General features: G+C 39.0%; 1 protein-coding gene across 1 annotated transcript in view; it reads left to right on the top strand.

Moving 5' to 3' along the window:
- Positions 1-18694, top strand: part of GRM8 (glutamate metabotropic receptor 8) — a 702547-nt gene that overhangs the window by 334457 nt on the left and 349396 nt on the right. Inside the window, exon 6 of the mRNA XM_045576508.1 lies at positions 404-541. Within this exon, the coding sequence (XP_045432464.1) occupies positions 404-541 (138 nt within the window). The remainder of the gene's footprint in view (positions 1-403; positions 542-18694) is intronic.

Genomic DNA, 18694 nt, shown 5'->3' with positions numbered 1-18694 from the left:
AGAGAGAGAGAGAGAAAGAGAGAGAGAGAGAGAGAGAGAGAGAGAGAGAGAGAGAGAGAGAGAGAGAGAGAGGCGAGCATCTGAGTTGGTTCTGACTATTTAGCATGAGGTCACTGGTCACTGTCACTGGGAGAGCTAGAGGAGGGGGAGGTTGAGATGACAACAGGCTTCCCTGTCACACTCATCTCTAGTGCCAGGTTCCTGAATGGTGAATGGTGGGGGCAGAGATATTGCCCACGAATTCTGCTTGGCTTTTGCCATAAAGAAAGCTTTTGGTTCTCCCCCATTTTTTTTTTTTCATGGAACAATCACAGTATAACATAATATCCACTTAAAAGCTCTGATAGTATTTGGTTTTGCTTTTGAAAGAATATTAAAATCATACCTTTCTTCTTTAAAATAGGATTTGATCGCTACTTTAGAAGCCGAACTCTTGCCAATAATCGAAGAAATGTGTGGTTTGCAGAATTTTGGGAGGAGAATTTTGGATGCAAGTTAGGATCACATGGAAAAAGGAACAGTCACATAAAGAAGTGCACAGGTAGTCATTTGCATATTTTGCTTGGAGCGTTCGTTCTATCATCACCTGAGAAATGAAGTGTTTCTATGTGGGTAACTATGAGGGTATTTTCTATTTTCTTATGTCTCTTGTCATGATTTCCCGGAAGGGCTGAGCACACACTGCTCATTCTACAAACAGGTGTAACCATTGGTTTTTACAGTTAAACAACAAGTGTTTATTGGGCATGCGCGGGTGCTGGGTATTTCAGTCCTCTTTAAAAAAGCATTTATTCAGTTTCTACTTTGGGCAAAGCACTTTATTAGGATTGAGGGGGGTATGGACAAATAAGCAAGACATGATGTTGCTCTCTAGTAAAAATGATGGATCATAATAATTTGCTATAAGACATTAATTTAAAAAAATAGTACTTTAATCCATGTCCCCTATGCGATTGCCTTTCATTTCTGAATAGCACTAGCAGCTATGATTTTTCATTTTATATATCTTATGCTTAAATAAGTAGTGATATTAAATATTCATATTTTAAATGTAAGAATTAAACATTTCAATTACCCATTTTATGTGTGGAATATTAAAAATTACTTAAAACTAAGTAGTACATTTGGCAAGATCACAAATATAAGGTCAGTATAAACTTAAAAAAATATTTTTTATTCCCTGGCTGATTTGGCTCAGTGAATAAGGTGTCAGCCTGAGGACTGAAGGGTCCCAGGTTAGATTCTAGTCAAGGGCACATGCCTGGGTTGCAGGCTCGATCCCCAGTGTGGGGGCATGCAGGAAGCAGCCCATCAATGATTCTCTCTCATCATCAATATTTCTCTCTCTCTCCCTCTCCCTTCCTCTCTGAAATCAATAGAAATACATTTACAAAAATCCTTTTTACATATATTATATAAGACACTAACACATGAAAAAATGAAATTTAAAGGCTACTGTTTATAGCATGATAATAAAACCATAAAACATTATGGGTAATGTTAACAAAGATGCATAAATCCTCTCTACTGAATATTACAAAACTTGAATAGGTATTTTATAAGCAGACATGCCTCCCTCTTGTCCATATTTTGATATATCCTCCTTTCTTTCAATTCACTTCCTTTGGAATCAGCTGTTCAAATAAAAGATATACTACAATAAGTACTAAAGTGGACATATGAGCAGAGCGGAATAGGTGCTATGCTGTGGAGGGAGCTGGGTGAGGAGAGCTTGCATCCAAATGTGAGGAGACAGACACAAAATAAATAAATGTATAAAGGAACAGAGACTTCCAGATTCTGAGACATGCTTTAGGAAATAGCAGAGAGAATGTGAAAGGGTGACCGAGAGGCATGGCAGGGAGGGGAGCAATTCGATTGTGTGGTCATGGGAAGCTGCACCAAGTAGATGGCATTTGCAATGAGACCTGAAAAGCCAGAAGGTGCCAGCTGTGTGAAGATAGGAGGGCAGCCCATTGCAGGGTCCAGGGCAAGTCTCTTTTGTTCATGGTGCAGGGGAGGCTGGAGTGAGTGAGAGCGAGCATAGTTAGTGAGAGGGAGCATGAGGGCAGATGAAACTAAAGAGACTGGCTGGGGCCAGATCATACAAGCTCTGGAAGTTATTTGCAGAAGCTCCAGAGCTGAGGAGTTTGGGCTCTTTCCTCCCTCTAGGGTAGAATTACTTGAGGCTTTTTACCCAGGGCATTGCTCAGATGCCTATTTTAAGAAGATTTCTGTAGAAGTGTGAGGAGAATTGGAGATCAGGGATGAGAAAGGAAAAGGGTCAATTAGGGACCACCCAGTTCTGGCGATGGGCTAAACAAAGACGTGCGTTAGGGGCAGACCACAGAGGACAGAAGTCTAGTAGGTAGTATTTATACTACATGGTGAGTGATTAACACCGAGGGTGGTAGTTAGTGATGGAATATTAAATCTCTACCAGCTAGGTCTAGGAAAATAGTTACTACTTACCTAACAGAGAGGACAGAATGAATGGTGACTTGGAGGGACTGACTTGAATTTGGTTTTGATGTAGCCCCATGGAACTGCCCAGCAGGTGGCAGCATAAGGTGTGGGACCCCACAGAGCTTTTGGCACTAAAAATACAAATTAGGGAATGGCGGATGGAGACCTGGAAGTTAAAGACTAGGGCAGAGGTGCAATTGCCCTTGGAGCTTGAGCAGAGATGAGGGATGACAATGAAAAACTCTAGAAAAGGAAACTGATCAGGTGAGTTTTGGAAGGAAATGAAGGTTGAGGGGTCACTGCCTTCTTAGTCTCCAGGAAATAAGATGGGGATGCACACAGTGCTGCAGAGAGGGGTGGCTGAGGCATAGGAAGTGTAATAGTGAGATACACGTTGTGAAATTGAACAGGGCTTGAACTTGATTGAGAAAGTAGAGGAAAGAATGCTTGTTCAAGAAATTTGGCAGAAAAAGAAACAGGGTGCAGAAGTCTTCTTTAGGATAGAGCAGGTGTAATCCCAATTTCAGGTAGACTGAGCATTCAGTAGGAATAGGTAGGGAGAGAAATGAAATGTGGAGTAGCATATTGGCAGAAATGCTAGGGAGAGGCATGAAGAGGAGGTATTATTTTAAATTATGTGACTAAGTTGAAAAAAATAGACAAACATGCAGATAAGCAGAGGGGGAAATTATTTAATTAAATGCTAAATTTGGGCATAGATATTAAGGAATTTTAGAAAATGTATAACTGCAAGTTCAAGTTTTCAATTTAAAACTTCATGGAGGAGGTGCACTTGATAATAAGAAAGGTTTGAGAAAGAACATCTAAGATTTTGGACATGGTGGGTGAGCAGGGCAGAGACGGAGAGTGGGATGGGGAGAGGGATGAGGAAGCGTGAGGAGGTCTGTCTCACAGGGTAGGAGGGAGCATGGTAAGGAATAATGGGCAATAAAGAGGGGCCAGTTTATAGGAGGATTTGAGAGTTGATGCGTGGAGTCCTTTCTGTGTTTTTCATTCAGATACATTTTACACTGTGCTTCATTCTGAAATCTGAATGTGTTTGATCATCAGTACATTCATATCCTATTGTTTAGACTACTTAATGGAAATCTACCTTTACTGAAATGATGAATACACTTTTCTTTTTATATATATAGCATAACAAAATTGGTAGGAAAATAGCTTTTAACTAATTGCATAACTTGTAACAGACTGTTTTCAGAATACATATTTTCCCTAAATTTACATTTCTCCCCACATGTTGATGTAAATGGATGTCCTGATAGCTGGAGATGGTGTGAATTGGGTACTTATTTCAGGCATAAACATTGACCTGGGTTGTAGTAGATTCCTGAGTTGGTGCCATGTCTGCTTCAGATTTCTTTGATTTACTTGGGTGTTGTTAAAATTGCAGCAATCTGTCCAATCAGAACTATTCTTGTGCAATGGAAATAGTGTTTTACTCCAAGTGCTAGGGCAAATGCACCCTTAGGGATCAGGTTCAATAAATTCCATTATTTCAGTATCATCCAAATTCCATTGTGGGTGATACTGAAATAATTTGTCCCTGGAGAGAAGATAAGTAAATAATGCAACATCCTAACTTACATAAAAAACAAACAAACAAACAAACAGCTGAAACTGGTTTGGCTCAATGGATAGAGCATCGGCCTGCAGATTGAAGGGTCCCATGTTTGATTCCAGTCAAGGGCATGTACCTTGGTTGCGGGCATGTCCCCAGTGGGGGGTGTGCAAGGGGCAGCTGATCGATAATTGTCTCTCATCAATATTTCTACCTATCTCTTTCTCTTCCTCTCTGTAAAAAAATCAATAAAACATATTTTTAAAAAAACATTAAAAAACAAACAAACAGTACCACATGAACATTTCCAAATCGTGAGAGAAAATAATTAAAAAACTTGCATCAACACCAAGTTTTCATCTCTGTTTGGGGGAAGGGTGAAGATGATCTCCCACCTTAATGGTCAAATATACTTCAGATGGCAGGATATTCATAAATTAAGAAATGCACAGGGTGTGAAACTTGTTTATATTTCCAATTCCATCTAATTCAGAAATGAATGTAGACAGATGTGCAAGTTGCAAAAGTTGGCCTTATCAGCTTCGCATTTTAACCATCTATTACAATGAGTCAAAAAATTAGGGAACTCTGTGAAAATGGGATGCCTACAGGGTCCTTTTAGCTGCATTTGGAACATCAGTTGTGAGTTAAAATTTTACCTTAAGCGATGGTAATCTGTGGATGTAATTATTTTCTTCCATTGGGGGCAATACTAGCATGTGTTTATGTGGGTAAGAGAGTGCTTCCCAGCAGTGCAGGGCCTCTTCATATAAACCTGCAGGAGACAGAGTATCCTCTTCCTGAAATTAATGCAGCGAGTTTTCTGAGATGATCTTTCCCCTAGAATCTCAGGAAAACTGTCAAAAAGACGTGATATTACTGTTAACTTTGATATCTGTACAAGTTCCAGAGTGAATTAATTCCTACCATCCATCTAGCTACTTATGTGCTTATTACTGCTTCTGAGAGCTGCTGAGTTCTGAAAGCCAGGGCTGCTTAATCCTACTTAAAATTCCCTTTGTCTTCTCAAGAAGAAGAAAGAATTCTTTTATACTTGTTATCGTTGGGTGTTGGCAGTTATGGTAGAGACATTTATCTGACCTCTCCATTTTTCCCTTCCTTGTTCCACCATCACACTTACTGCCTTCCCACTCCTCACACAGAGGCGCACACCCTCCCTGGGGAATTGTGGGTCTCCGTCATCTCTCCCAGTCTTGGCACATTTTTCACACACCTATTGATATTTCTCCAGTCGGGCCTCTGCCTGAACTCTTCTTCCACTATTCCCCTCGCCTCATTTTTTTTTTCTTTTTCTCACCTTTTCTCTGGCTGGTTCCTTACCTCACATTGTTTCTTTCAGCAAGACTCTCGCTGGCAGTGAAGAGTTTTTCTGTGTGCTTTCTTGAGGTGTCACTTAGCCGTTGTAACGGCTGTTACACTGACTTTCTGTCTGTCAGAGAGGCCTACAGTGAATACTGCAGGGACCTGAGTGTGTTCAGCTGAGCTGCTCCTCAAAGGTGGACTCCTCCTTGGTTACACTGTTGGCCTTGACTTTCACTTTTCCCACATGAATTGTGACTGGCTCTTTCTTTATTAAAACAACACCCTTGACCAGCCCAATAAATCTAGTCGGTTTCATATACCATTTGAATGTCTTCCTTTTGCTACTTCCATCTGCCCCTCCATTATTTATTCACTTAGGATAGCTTGCTTGTGCTACAGATATAGAGACAAAGAGCAGACCACTCTTGTCTTCAAGTTGCTCACAGAGACACTGTCTTATTGAATTTGAAATGCTTTCTTTGTCTGTTGAGTTTCAATCCTCAGCCAGGAGGCTGGGACACTACTGCTTAGCCTGCATGTGCCTGATACTGAGATGCTAAATGATGGTGAGCAGATGCTACATGAAATGGCCTATTGATTCTTATTAATGATGATAGAAATAATGGTAATGGAAAAAGCAATGTACAAATATGTTTCTTCTCACAAACAAGCAGCTCTGTCATTGAACCAAATAGGAGGCACAATAATTAGACCTCTGAAAAGGCCTGTCAGTTACTACCTAGTGCCAGAGTAACTAGGTATCTTTTCAGGTGTAACTACCTCTCAATAGTCCTCTATATGCCTAGGGAGACTATGAAAGGTGGTAGCTTTCACCTGTTCACCCAGAACTCATAGAGACCATATGAGTGAATGGGTTAGTTAGAAGAGGGATGGCAGGTACACAGGTAGTGTTGGTGAGTCAGAATGAAAAGAAGCTAAGATAACTTTCCCCATATTAAAACGTGTTCTGCCATTCCCATTTGCCTCTTGCCTAGAGTAAACTCTGTTGGGGACAGTATCTTTACATTAGCATCATGAAGTGGCAGTTAATCCACATGCTGCGGTTCTTAGCAAGTGAAATAGCAGAAATCCCAGAGTGACTTATTTATGCCACTTCTGATATTCCATATTGAATTCCAATAGATGCATCTGAGATGACAAAATAGGCATTGATTTCAGACATAACTACATTTCAGAATTTTACAGCTGGGATATAAAATGAAAATCATCCTCTCATTTTCTACATGAAGAAACTGGTACCCAGAGAAATTCAGTGAATTCTTTAAAAATCACAGTGTCAGCAGAAACCGGTTTGGCTCAGTGGTAGAGTGTCGGTCTGTGGACTGAAAGGTCCCAGGTTCAATTCTGGTCAGGGGCATGTAAGTTAATTGCGGGCACATCCCCGGTAGGGGGTGTGCAAGAGGCAGCTGGTCGATGTTTCTCTCTCATCGATGTTTCTAGCTCTCTATCTCTCTCCCCTCCTCTCTGTAAAAAATCAATAAAATATATATATTTTTTAAAAATCACAGTGTCAGAGCTGCAATTAGAATCCTGGTCTGTTCTATTTGAATTTGTGTTTTTAGTTTATATCCTCCATTTCTTTTATTATTTACTTATTTCAGAGTCTTTTCCTTACAGTTGAAAAGTATATTTCTCTTTATATTTTATGTATGACAGCAATGCATCATGGAATTTTAAAATCGCCAGCTGTAATGTGAAATAAAAATAAATTGGTTGTTACCTAATGCTACAAAAAATAGGAAACATTTTAATATTCCTCACCTTGATTTTTAATGATATATATAGTATTTGTAAGTGGACCTGGAACAGAATAAATCATTTCATCCAGTTCCCTGGCCCCTTGCCATTTATAAAATTATACCAAGGACTATATTTTTTAAAAACCCACAAGAGAAACTATCAAATGCAAGCTTCTAGAACTCTACAGCTAGTGGCACTGAGTTATAGCCATTTTTTTTTGCTAAATTACAACTAGTTTGCTCATTTTTCCACTCCTTTATAGAAAACAATTTCGCCTATTTGAAAGAAATGTGGGAAGCATTATAATGTATAATAACATTCTAGAACTTGTGTGCAGACAAATCACCTGAGCACATGGTTAAAATACAAATTCTGATATTGTTCCTATAAGGTGAAGCACTCTGAGCTTCCCACCAGTTGCAGGTAGTATGGATAGAGTGGGCTCTAGACCACACTTTGAGTAATAGGGGGGTATTAGAATTAGTTTATGGAGATAGCAACAGCATCTGACATTTAATTAACAGAATAGATACTCAACTGTGCTGAGATTACCAAAGGTGCCTTACAGCAGATATCTAACTAAGACTAAATTGTCAAATGCAAAGCTTACAATCTAGAGCTTGTGCTGTATGTATAACCTTCAGTGAATATTCAAATTGGTAAAGTGTGAAGATAAAGTAGTGTGTGTGTGTGTGTGTGTGTGTGTTTGTGTGTGTGTGTGTGTGTGTGTGTGTGTTTGTGTCTCCTCATTAGAAAAATCTGAAGTGGAGAGCTCAGTTAATAGTATACAGATGCACCTGTGTCTCCAAAATTTGCAAAGTAGATGACAAAGTTTGCCATATCAAGATTCAAACATATTCTGAAAATTTTAAAAGGATCCTGCACTGTTAGTAATAAGTAGAGTGATGGAATTGCAAAGGTCCATAGAGACCATTTTTCTCAATTTTTTTCATTTTGCAGAAAAGAAAATTGAGGTCCATCTGGCCTAAGTGAGTTGTCTAAAACCATAAAGCTAGATGAAGGTGATGAAGGGACTGAAATCTGATTTGACATTTGATTCTTTCTTTAATCTTTTCCTGTTCTGAAGGCTTTTCCCAACACGGGACTGAATTTCACTAACTCATTCTGCTATTTTGTCCTGTCTGGGTGGCCTTACTGTTTTCCCAATGGCTATCTAAGGTTAAGTATTCCCTCTTTGTGATTCTCCCTGGCCACTAACGGCTCAGATAAATGCTCTTGGTCTGAGAAGCACTAATACTGATTGAATTATAGAAGTACCTTTGGTTAGACAAAGCTTAAAGAGTACATAAAGTCTTGCATTTTTTCAGGGAATAACTTAAGACAGAAGAAAAACCATTCTACAGAGTGAAAATAAATTGGGAAGTTTAGGTATCCTTTTCTGTAAATCACACAGTGGACTCTGGTGTTAGTTTGATTGGGTGGAACTCACATACGTCTGGATGAACATGATATCTGGAATATTACACTGAATATTACACAGCAATGGAAAGGGAATATTGGCAATCATGTGAAAGCAAACCATTTTGGATGATCATTTATTTGGAAATCCGCAATAAGACTTGGAACAGTGAAGATGAAGCAATGGGTAGAAAAGTATAGAAACATTAGAAAAATTGTCTTTCCCTCAGTGCTTATTAAACTTCATTGGAGGGAGTCAATTCATTAAAAACAAACAAAGAAAGAATATGCAGATGGCTCAATATTAGGAAAATGTGATATTCCTAAACCTAAAAAAAGAGTACAAAACAGGCACATATAAAGGGCTATTCATTTGCATTATTAAAGGATTTAGACAAAATAAAGAGGTAATTAGTATGATTATTATTTTAGATAGAGGGAAACACAAAGGCCAGTAGACTAGAAAAGGAATAATATATAATAGTTTGAGGAACTGAACAAGTTTAATATGGCTAGGTTAGAGAGCAGGTGGGAGAATAGTACGAGAGAATAGGGACCTAGTCAAAGGACAGATCGTGTGAGTTTTTATATGCCTCCTGAGGCAGTTGAAATTTGTTACGATCAGCGACATAATGGTTTCCATTTCAGTAAGATTATTCAAGCTGTACCATAACACTGAGAAAGAGAGACCAGCCAGATATTATAGCAATTTCTCCAGAGGTAACAGTGGCCTGGGTGACAATGGAAAAAAGCGGATGGACATAAAAGATATATAATTGGTTGGTTATGTGACTATGAAGCTGAGGAAAGAGATCTTGCCGTGGAGATAAAGGTGGGACACACTAGCTTGTAAATAAGGTTAGGAGAGAGAGACCCAAAATGCATGTGAAGAGCAAATTGCACAGGGTCTGAGTCAGCGCTTTGCACTGGTTCTCAACCTTTCTAATCCCATGACCCTTTAATACAGTTCCTCATGTTGTGGTGACCCCCAACCATAAAATTATTTTTGTTGCTACTTCATAACTGTAATTTTGCTACTATTATGAATCATAATGTAAATATCTGTGTTTTCTGATGGTTTTAGGTTCTACAGCAGCGGTTCTCAACCTGTGGGCCTAAAGTCATCGGAAAACACAGATATTTACATTACGATTCATTAACAGTAGCAAAGTTACAGTTATGAAGTAGCAACAAAAATAATTTTATGGTTGGGGGTCACCACAACATGAGGAACTGTATTAAAGGGTCAGGCATTAGAAAGGTTGAGAACCACTGGCTTAACGGATTCAGACTTGTAGGAATGTGGTGAAGACGACTCTAGAATTTCTTTTTTTTTCTTTTTTCTTTTCCTGAAAATTTTCCTCAATACCCATGGGTATCCATTAGAGATACCCGCTAAGGACATATCTCTATTCCACAGCCCTAATTCCTGCCCCAGTGTCTCTGCAGCCGAACTGATTGGGTTGTAGGCTGGGTGCTTGACCCACGCTGGATCATCAGAGTCCTCCCATGACATATTTAAAAGTGAAGCTGAAGGAGAAAGCTTGGTTTCTCTTGGGAGTTTGGGGTGAGGCTGTGAGATGGGAGGCTGAGACAATTGTGGAGTTCTTCGCCCTGAGGAGAAAGTTGGCCTGGAAGAAGGATAGTGACATGTTGACTGAACAGAGCTGACACATGGGAGGCTTCTGAGTATGATCACTTTTTTAACTCTGCCCTTCCTGCAAGATGTGAGATAGGCCATGATACTCCGAATTAAGTTTTCCCATCCTTAGCTAGCAACCTAGTGTCCAGACTATCCTACGGTAATAGTCCTGGGGAAGATTAGAGGAAGTAATATGCAAGAAGCTCATTGCCTGCTACGTAGAGATTGGTATGGCTACTGCTGCTTACTTTTCCAACAGAAGTTCCTTTCTTAAGGTCCACACCATCCAGTGGAACTGTCTACGACAAGGACTGTTTTCTATATCTATGTAGCCACTGGACACATGTAGCTATTGGTCACTTGAAATGTGGCTAGGTAACCGAGAAATTGCATTTTAAAATTTCTTTAATTTTTAATTAGTGTACATTTAAATATAAATAGCCACATGTGGCTCATGCCTATCGTGTTGGACAACATACTAGCCACTAGCCACATGTAGCTCTAGGCTGACAGACCTACAGAACAACAATTTTGTTTACTGTATACCCCATGTAACCCAGTTAATTCTGATTTGTCCGATCCAATTATGGTGGCCCTATCCTGCTTTGCTGGTTTTCATAGAAAAAGTGTCCTTTAATGAGGTTCTGGTCAATGAGATACATGGGACAGTCCTACAGGGCCCTACAGCGTGTGGAGGCTCCTTCTGCTTATTGTCCTCTCCTTCCGGTTATTGTAATTTCTGCAATGAGTGGTGGGACTTGCAACAGGGAAATCATGCTGGTGGTAGCACCATACAAAAGCAGAGGAAACCTCCGTCATTGCTGACATCCTTCAACCTCTGGATTAACCAGCCCGGAATGCCCTTCCATTCTTGAGAGATGAGTTAATAATAAATCCTCTCATTTAAAGCCATGTTGCATAGGCTTTTCTATTATTTGCAGCTGAAATAATCATCACTAATACAGTGTCTTAACAATAAGTGGAAATGATTTACTTAACATGACATGGACATGTCTCATTTTAAGAAGACATGGAAAAATTAAAATTCTAAGATAAATTGGGAGGTTAATATTTGCAATGCAGACACATTGTTTATATTAAATTGATTAACCACAGGTTTCTAAAATCCACAGTCAGTGGATATAAAATTAAACAGCCATACATCTTTTTAGAAATATTTCACTGAGACATATTTCCATGTAAGTTGCAGAATTATAAAACACACATATTACAGAGTGAGCCTTAATTTATCAAAATAACTCATCTCTGGGTTTCTTTAAACAAAATACCCTCTAGTCTACAAAAATATTATTTTACAGATGAAGGTAGTATGCAACTTACCATCCAGACAGACAATAATTTAGCTAGGCATTTTTCTTTGGAGAGTAAGTAAAAACCTGTTCAAAATGCATGCGCTTTTATCAATTAAATTATAAGACCTCAGAAGAACTACATGTTTCTATTATGTTTTCTATGTCTAGTAAAATTTTCAGCTTCATTGCTTAGATACTCAAACATTGAATTTTAGCTGTGTGATCTTGGGCAAGTGGGTAACCCTAAGAATTCTTGCTAAATTCTAATTTTTCATGTCTCTAGATTTATTTTTTTCAATGGTTTTTAGAGAAATTGGAAGGGAAGGAAAGAGAGAGAAACATTGATATGAGAGAGATACATAGATTGGTTGCCTCCTGCGTGTGCTCCAACTGTGCCGGGGATCTAACTTGCAGCCCTGAGTATGTGCCCTTGATTGGGAGTCAAACCCATGACCAAAGCTTCCCCTGGTATTGCTGTGGGAGGTGGGAGCATGCTCTACCTCTGCCTCCTACCCACATCCTTTTCAGAAAGAAGATAGGCAATATTAGCTAAGCAGCTAACTCAGAGTTAGTATTCAGTCTTTTTGCCAAGAGAGATCCAAGATTCCAAATATGCCAATTCAGCAGATCACAGTGGAGCTTTCAAAAACTGAAGAAGGGCTCGGGAACCCATAAGAATGTGTGATGTTCAAATAGAGTTCAAATCCTATTAGCCAACAGGAAACCAGAGAACCTTAGAGAAGAAGGGAACTTAGAGGTCATCGTGTCCAACATTTTGCTGAGCTTCCCCTCGCAGACAGATGTAAAATGAGGACAGGGAGTACACAGAAACATTTTGGTTTTACTGATTCAGTAGAACTCGTGAAGGCTTTTATTGGTGCAAAATGAGGCTTTCTCATTGACTCTAAATAGGCTTATTAGCAGCATACAGAGGATTTCCACTGTGATTGTCTCTTTGTCCCTAGTCAGAGTGAAGGCAGAGGCCTGAAGCAGGCTGATAGCTGTGGAAGTGAAAAATACCAGCAGACTGGAGCGCAGAGACCAGGCTGGCTGCCAGCTTTGGGTTCAGCACCCGAGGAGTGTCGTTTGTCTGGGCTGCTTTTATGAAACAGAAGCCCTCCTTTATGCTTTTGTACCTGTGAAAGGGAGCAGTGGTGTAACTGATCCAAACTAGCAGAAAAGCAAATTCTGGTAATTCATATTTGTTTGAGGTGCCCACCTACCCTCTCTTTTTGTAGGACTGTTAGTTTACATTTCAATACGTGGCCAACATTTTGGGCATGCTGGCTTGAAGTTTCCCAGAGGGGTTTCATTCAATGGTATGAAGGTTTAATTCAGTCGAGTCCAGAAAGCTGTTGAGCTTTTCTCCCCCTGCCTAATGATAGAAAATGTCCCTGTTAACTGATTCCTTGGTCCTTTACTCTGCTGCTCTAGTGAATTCATTCATTGCCACTCAGTGTGTCACTCTAAGAATATGCTGGAGGTGGGGCAATGGGCCCCACTGGGGTCTCTGTAGAACCAACCAACCATGTGCTGCAGCCATGACTCATGAATAAGGGCCAAGGCTGTGCTGCTTTGGTTTGAAGATGATGTTGGATATTGTGGGATTTGTGCCAAAGTGTTGATTCATCTCTCGTGACATGGTAAGCTCACTGTCAGCAAGGCCAGTTGAAAAGTAGAGTCATGTTTGGAGATAGAGGTATACAGTTAGTGGCTGCTCATAGAACAGAACTTTGGGGTGTCCAGAAGGACATTCTACTCTTGGAAATACTTCCTTCACCTGTTTGCTAAGTGAGACTCCAGGAGTAGGAAACAAATTTTTTAATTGGTCTTACCTAACTAGGGCAGATCTTCTTGCAATATTCACCTTTGTATGGTCCAGTGGTCGGCAAACAGAGCCAAATATTAATAGTACAACGATTGAAATTTCTTTTGAGAGCTGAAAACTGACTTCTGCGAGTAGCCACAAAGTTTCAACCACACTGTGCGAGTGTGCCCGCACGTGGTATTTTGTGGAAGAGCCATACTCAAGGGGCCAAAGAGCTGCATGTGGCTCGTGAGCCGCAGTTTGCCAACCACTGGTATAGTTAATCAATTGTACATTTATGGGTGGGATTGTTTCATTGATGTTTATCCCCTATTAAATTAAAAGCTCCATGAGGACCAGGCTTGTGTCTTCATTGCTCACCTTTGTGTCCACTGTGCCTGACATTTAGAAGACACTGGTAAATATTTGTTGAGTAAATAACTGAATCTAAAATTCTTCTGTGGTATGTGGTACATTCCTTAAGTTTACACTGTAATGAATGACAGTTCTCCCCAATGGAATACGATCTCCTTTCTTCTCCTGTTTCATTTCTAGTTGCTAAATTGACTTTGAAGTTGAGAGATTGAGCTGTGACTCAGTATGTGGCCAAACTCTTCAACAAATGATGTGCTCCAGTTTCTTTTTTTTCTTTTTCTTTTTTTAACTAGAGGATAAGGATGAAAAAACACAAAAATAAAGTGAAAGGTTTATTAAGCTACTAAACCCAGTTGTTGAAATAGTATTTGGGTTGTTTGCATTTTGCTTAGTCATGAAATTCCTATATAAGTATTTCTATCTTTGATGAAGATTTATACACTCAATCAGGCTGTTCAGTTCTTTTCTTTGATTTTCTTTATTTAATCCACTTGTGAATGGCATTCTGTTTTTGGTTGTGCAAAATGTTTCCATGTCTTCCTTTTAAGGAAATGTTCCTATATAGTTCAGTTATTTTAAATACAATTTTGGAGTATATTTTGTTTTTAATTTATAGCATCAATAAATTTTTTATATGATATTGTTAACTAGTACTCATAAGGATAATAATTTTTTAAATATATTTTATTGATTCTTTACAGAGAGGAAGGGAGAGGGATAGAGAGCTAGAAACGCTGATGAGAGAGAAACATCGACCAGCTGCCTCTTGCACACCTCCTACTAGGGATGTGCCCACAACCAATGTACATGCCCTTGACCGGAATCAAAACTGGGACCTTTCAGTCTGCAGACCGACGCTCTACCACGGGAGCCAAACCGGTTTCGGCAGGATAATAATTTTAACTAAATTCTAGGAAGGGAAAAGAAAAAAAAATCACAATTTATTGTATTGCTGTATAATTTCTTATGACAGATATATTTAAATACTTTTATTCACCTTTAATCTTTCCTTGCTAAACTATATATGTGATTTCTAGTCTGATATTTATATTTTTGTTGGATATAAAACTTTTTAACTGTTAGACTGACACAGTTAATAAATTAGTAGAGAAAGAAAATTTTAAAACAGAAGTACTTCAAAAGAGGAAACTCTGGAATGCTTAAGTTATGCTTTAGAAGCCAAGACAGGCCTGGCTACCACAGGCTGCACAGCTGAGCATTAAAGCGATTGGTCTTTCCATGCTCTGAATTGAAGAGATGGCATTTTTTTTAAATAGAAAAATGGGTGTTATTTTTACTTACTTTTTTTTTTTTTTTTTTTTTTTGTAAAGTGATTTTCAATCTTCTGTTTGAGGTTCAGGGTGATCCTGTGTCTGCACTTGTGTACAATAAGTGGTTTCACTCTCTGATTTATCCACTTGCAGCTTGGGTGGGCTGTGCACTGAGGATCCCTTCATTTAATGCATTGCTGTAACAATGCTAATAAAATGTCTCTTTCTTAAAAACAAACAAACAAACAAACAAACAAACAAAAAAACCCCAAACTTTTTATACAACAGTTTTTTAGAAAATATAGTTAAAAAATGTCATCTTTACATCTCTATTTATTATCTATATACCTATCTGTCTGTCATACATATCCCACAAATGTGTGTGGAATACATCAATAATATAATTTGTGATATGAACTCTTCTTGATTAAAATATTTATTTTGTTTCTGTGATTTGAATTCTTTAAATTGGCATGAATCTGGCTGATAGAGAGTATTATCTGGTGTTAGAGACTTTTTAATACAAAGATGACTGCTTCAGTTCTACCTAAGGTGCAGCCTCATTGGAACACAGGTCTACATTTTATAGAATCATATTTTCATCCTGTTTGGTACATGAAACAATAGTTTATATATATATATATATATATATATATATATATATATATATATAGTTGGAAGAAATATTGGAGGTGATTTATCCTATCCCTCTTATTTTTTACAGATTAGGAAGCTGGAATTGATTGCAATAACTAACTGTCTCAGGGTAAGAGAAAGGAACCAGGGTAAAAAATTCCATATATCTAGTTATCTCACAGTGAATTGCTGTTAATGTGATTTTCTGGCTTGAATGATTATTATAGACCATTCTATTTGTCTTTCTGGCATCAAAATAAAAAAAGGCCCAATTCATTTTACTTTCTCCTTTTACCCATTACATAGTTGAAGTGAGGCTCAATATTCTGTTGTAAATTCAGCTCGTTTAGCCTAGAACAATGAAGCCTAAGAAGATGAAGGGGCTTTGAATGATCTGCCTAATACTAACACCTAAATTAGCTTGATAATTATTTGTCTGTGAAGCTCCTTGAGTGTTGCTGTGGTGCGTGGGTTGAGGCCAATCAGAAATGACCCTTGAGTTCTGATTTTATCCAGTAAGTGTCTCCTTGACCAAGGAGAACATTTGGGCATGAATTGTAGTTTTTATTGTCCTGTGACTGACTCCCATTAGAAATAGCTACCTGAGGCCAGCTCTCAGTTCTATTTTGATCTAATTGTCTTATACACATAGCCTTTAGTGTTCTTTTTGACCTTTGAGGACTGCCCTGGGCATGGGGAAATTACAAATACCACTGAGGTTGGGTAGTGTCTCAGTAATGAGGGTACTATTTTATATACCTAAGGATAGATGCCCTTTCTCTGTGGGATGCCTGATTTGGAAATTTTTATGACCCCAAATGCATCCATAACATCCAGACACCAGGAGAGTTTCCTATTACAGAAATTCCTCTGAAATTGAACTCAGCAGGATCAAATTGTTCCCAGTGCAGACACTTGACCTCCTAAGAATGAAGCTTCTATCTATCTACAGTATCTATCTATCATTCATTCATCTCTCTCTCTCTCTCTCTCTCTCTCTCTCTCTCTCTCTCTCTCTCTCTCTCTCTCTCTCTCCATCCATCCATCCATCATCTATCCATCCACTTATCTATTCATTTATTTATTCTTACTCTCACAGAAGAGATGAGTGTAGAATTTCATTCCTTTCCAGTGAACATGACATCCAATTTTAATAAATGTTCTCTCAGCTTTTAAGTTCTTTCTAGAGTCAAATTGCCTACAGATTTTTATAGGCTATCTTTAGTATTCTTGTTTCTTATGATTCTAAAATATCCAAATGTTAATACTTTATAATGAGAGGAAGTTCAAAAAGAGTAGAATGCCCTCTTCTAACATCCCAGTGATACAGAAATGGCAGCTAGAATACTTTTGCACATTTTCTTTCACCTTTTGTTAATCAAGGAGTTTGAATTAGAGAAATAAAGCAAAATGAGCAAAACCTAGATCTATAAATTTGGGGGTTAATTCAAATACATAAAGCATTAAAAACTGTCAGATACAAAGCTAGATGCAAACTGACAGGGAGGAAAAAAAATCTGTTTGTGTACTTAAAGCCCCAAACCAAAAGCAAAATTAAAATTTGTGCTGACCCTTCTCCCTTGGGGCTGCAGATGTCACTGCTGTCCAGGGCACCGTCTGTTACTGAGTGGAAAGAAGAGAAATGGCATCCAAATCACTAGTGTAAAATAAAATAGTCTGCCTGCCAAGTTCTAAAGCTGTCCTGCCATACTTTTGAAGGCCAAGGGGATGAGGGCAGAGGTGAGCTACAAAGGTGACCACTAGCACTCATTGATTCTTATCTTTGATGGGTCGATTTTTTATTATAAGATCCTTTACTAGAGGATATTTTCATCTAGCCAGTAATAATATTAACATTTATTGTGCTAGATGTTTAGAACGGTTCTATAAACTGAGCACTGTGTTATTCTTGTATTAAAGGTAAAGACACTGAACCTCTAACTAAGTAAAATTGCTCAAAGTGACACCTTGCTGTGATTTCAGTGAGGCCTTACAGTTCTCTCGGTCCAGGTGCAGGTGACCTCAGAAATGGCCTTCACAAGACTACAGCTTGCCTGAGGCCCGCACAAGGTGTTCTCCACTCGCCACACCCCATCCCTTCCCCACCTTTCTGTGTCTTCCCTGTGCCTTGGGAAGCTGACCTTTGTAGACTGCACATCCAGACTCCCTCCCCCTCTGTCTTCATCCTGGGCGTGGCCAGTGGGAGGCAGTGAAGATTTTGGAGTGTGAGGGGGAAACGCAGGTCTGGGCATTTCTTTTCCATGTCCTGTTGATCCTGTGCCCTGACTGCTGTCCTTTCAGGCTGGCACTGCCTCCAGGCTGCCCTCTGCCATGCCTCCAGCTTTACTTAGGCTTCTGTGGAAATGCTTACCCTTCTCTTTGGCTCTCCATCCCTCCCAGAGGTAGTCTTCCTTTCTTTTTAAAAAAATACATTTTATTGATTTTTTACAGAGAGAAAGGGAGAGGGATAGAGAGCTAGAAACATCGATGAGAGAGAAACATTGACCAGCTGCCTCTTGCACACCCCCTACTGGGGATGTGCCCGCAACCAATGTACATGTCCTTGACCTGAATCAAATCTGGGACCTTTCAGTCCCAATGCTCTATCCACTGAGCCAAACCAGTTTTGGCAATCTTGCCTTCTTATATTTGCTATTCTCTAGATTCTTCACCATCTTGATTGTTCCTTAATGCTGTCTACAATTTGGTAGATAACTTCTTCATTAAACTTTCTTCATTTGAACCATCTGGGATGAAGTCTTGTTTCCTTCTGGGACCCTGACTGATCCAGAGTCTGATATAACACCCCTGTGAAAATATAGCAAAGGTATTTCTCAAAGCATGCTGTAAAGCTCTAAATCAGGATCTAGCATGCTAAAAATCACAGATAAGAAAATAAATTTATTTCATACAGGGCATGACAGAAAGTTAAAAAAAAATAAACTAGTGAAGAATCTCAGGGAGATGGTGAGAAGGGTAAAGACTTTAAGAGTCTGTTGTACACCAGGCTTCAGAGAACTGTGATAGGTTTTGAGTTTGTGATAACAGCTGTTTGGGGAGAGATTATCCTAGTAGCCAATTGTAAGAAGCGTGGAAGTG

This window comes from Pipistrellus kuhlii, unplaced genomic scaffold (genome assembly GCF_014108245.1).
Source record: "Pipistrellus kuhlii isolate mPipKuh1 unplaced genomic scaffold, mPipKuh1.p scaffold_m20_p_10, whole genome shotgun sequence".
NCBI classification, from domain to species: Eukaryota; Metazoa; Chordata; class Mammalia; order Chiroptera; family Vespertilionidae; genus Pipistrellus; species Pipistrellus kuhlii.
The sequence above is the reverse complement of the archived record's forward strand: the minus strand, read 5'-3'. Positions and strand labels throughout refer to the sequence as shown.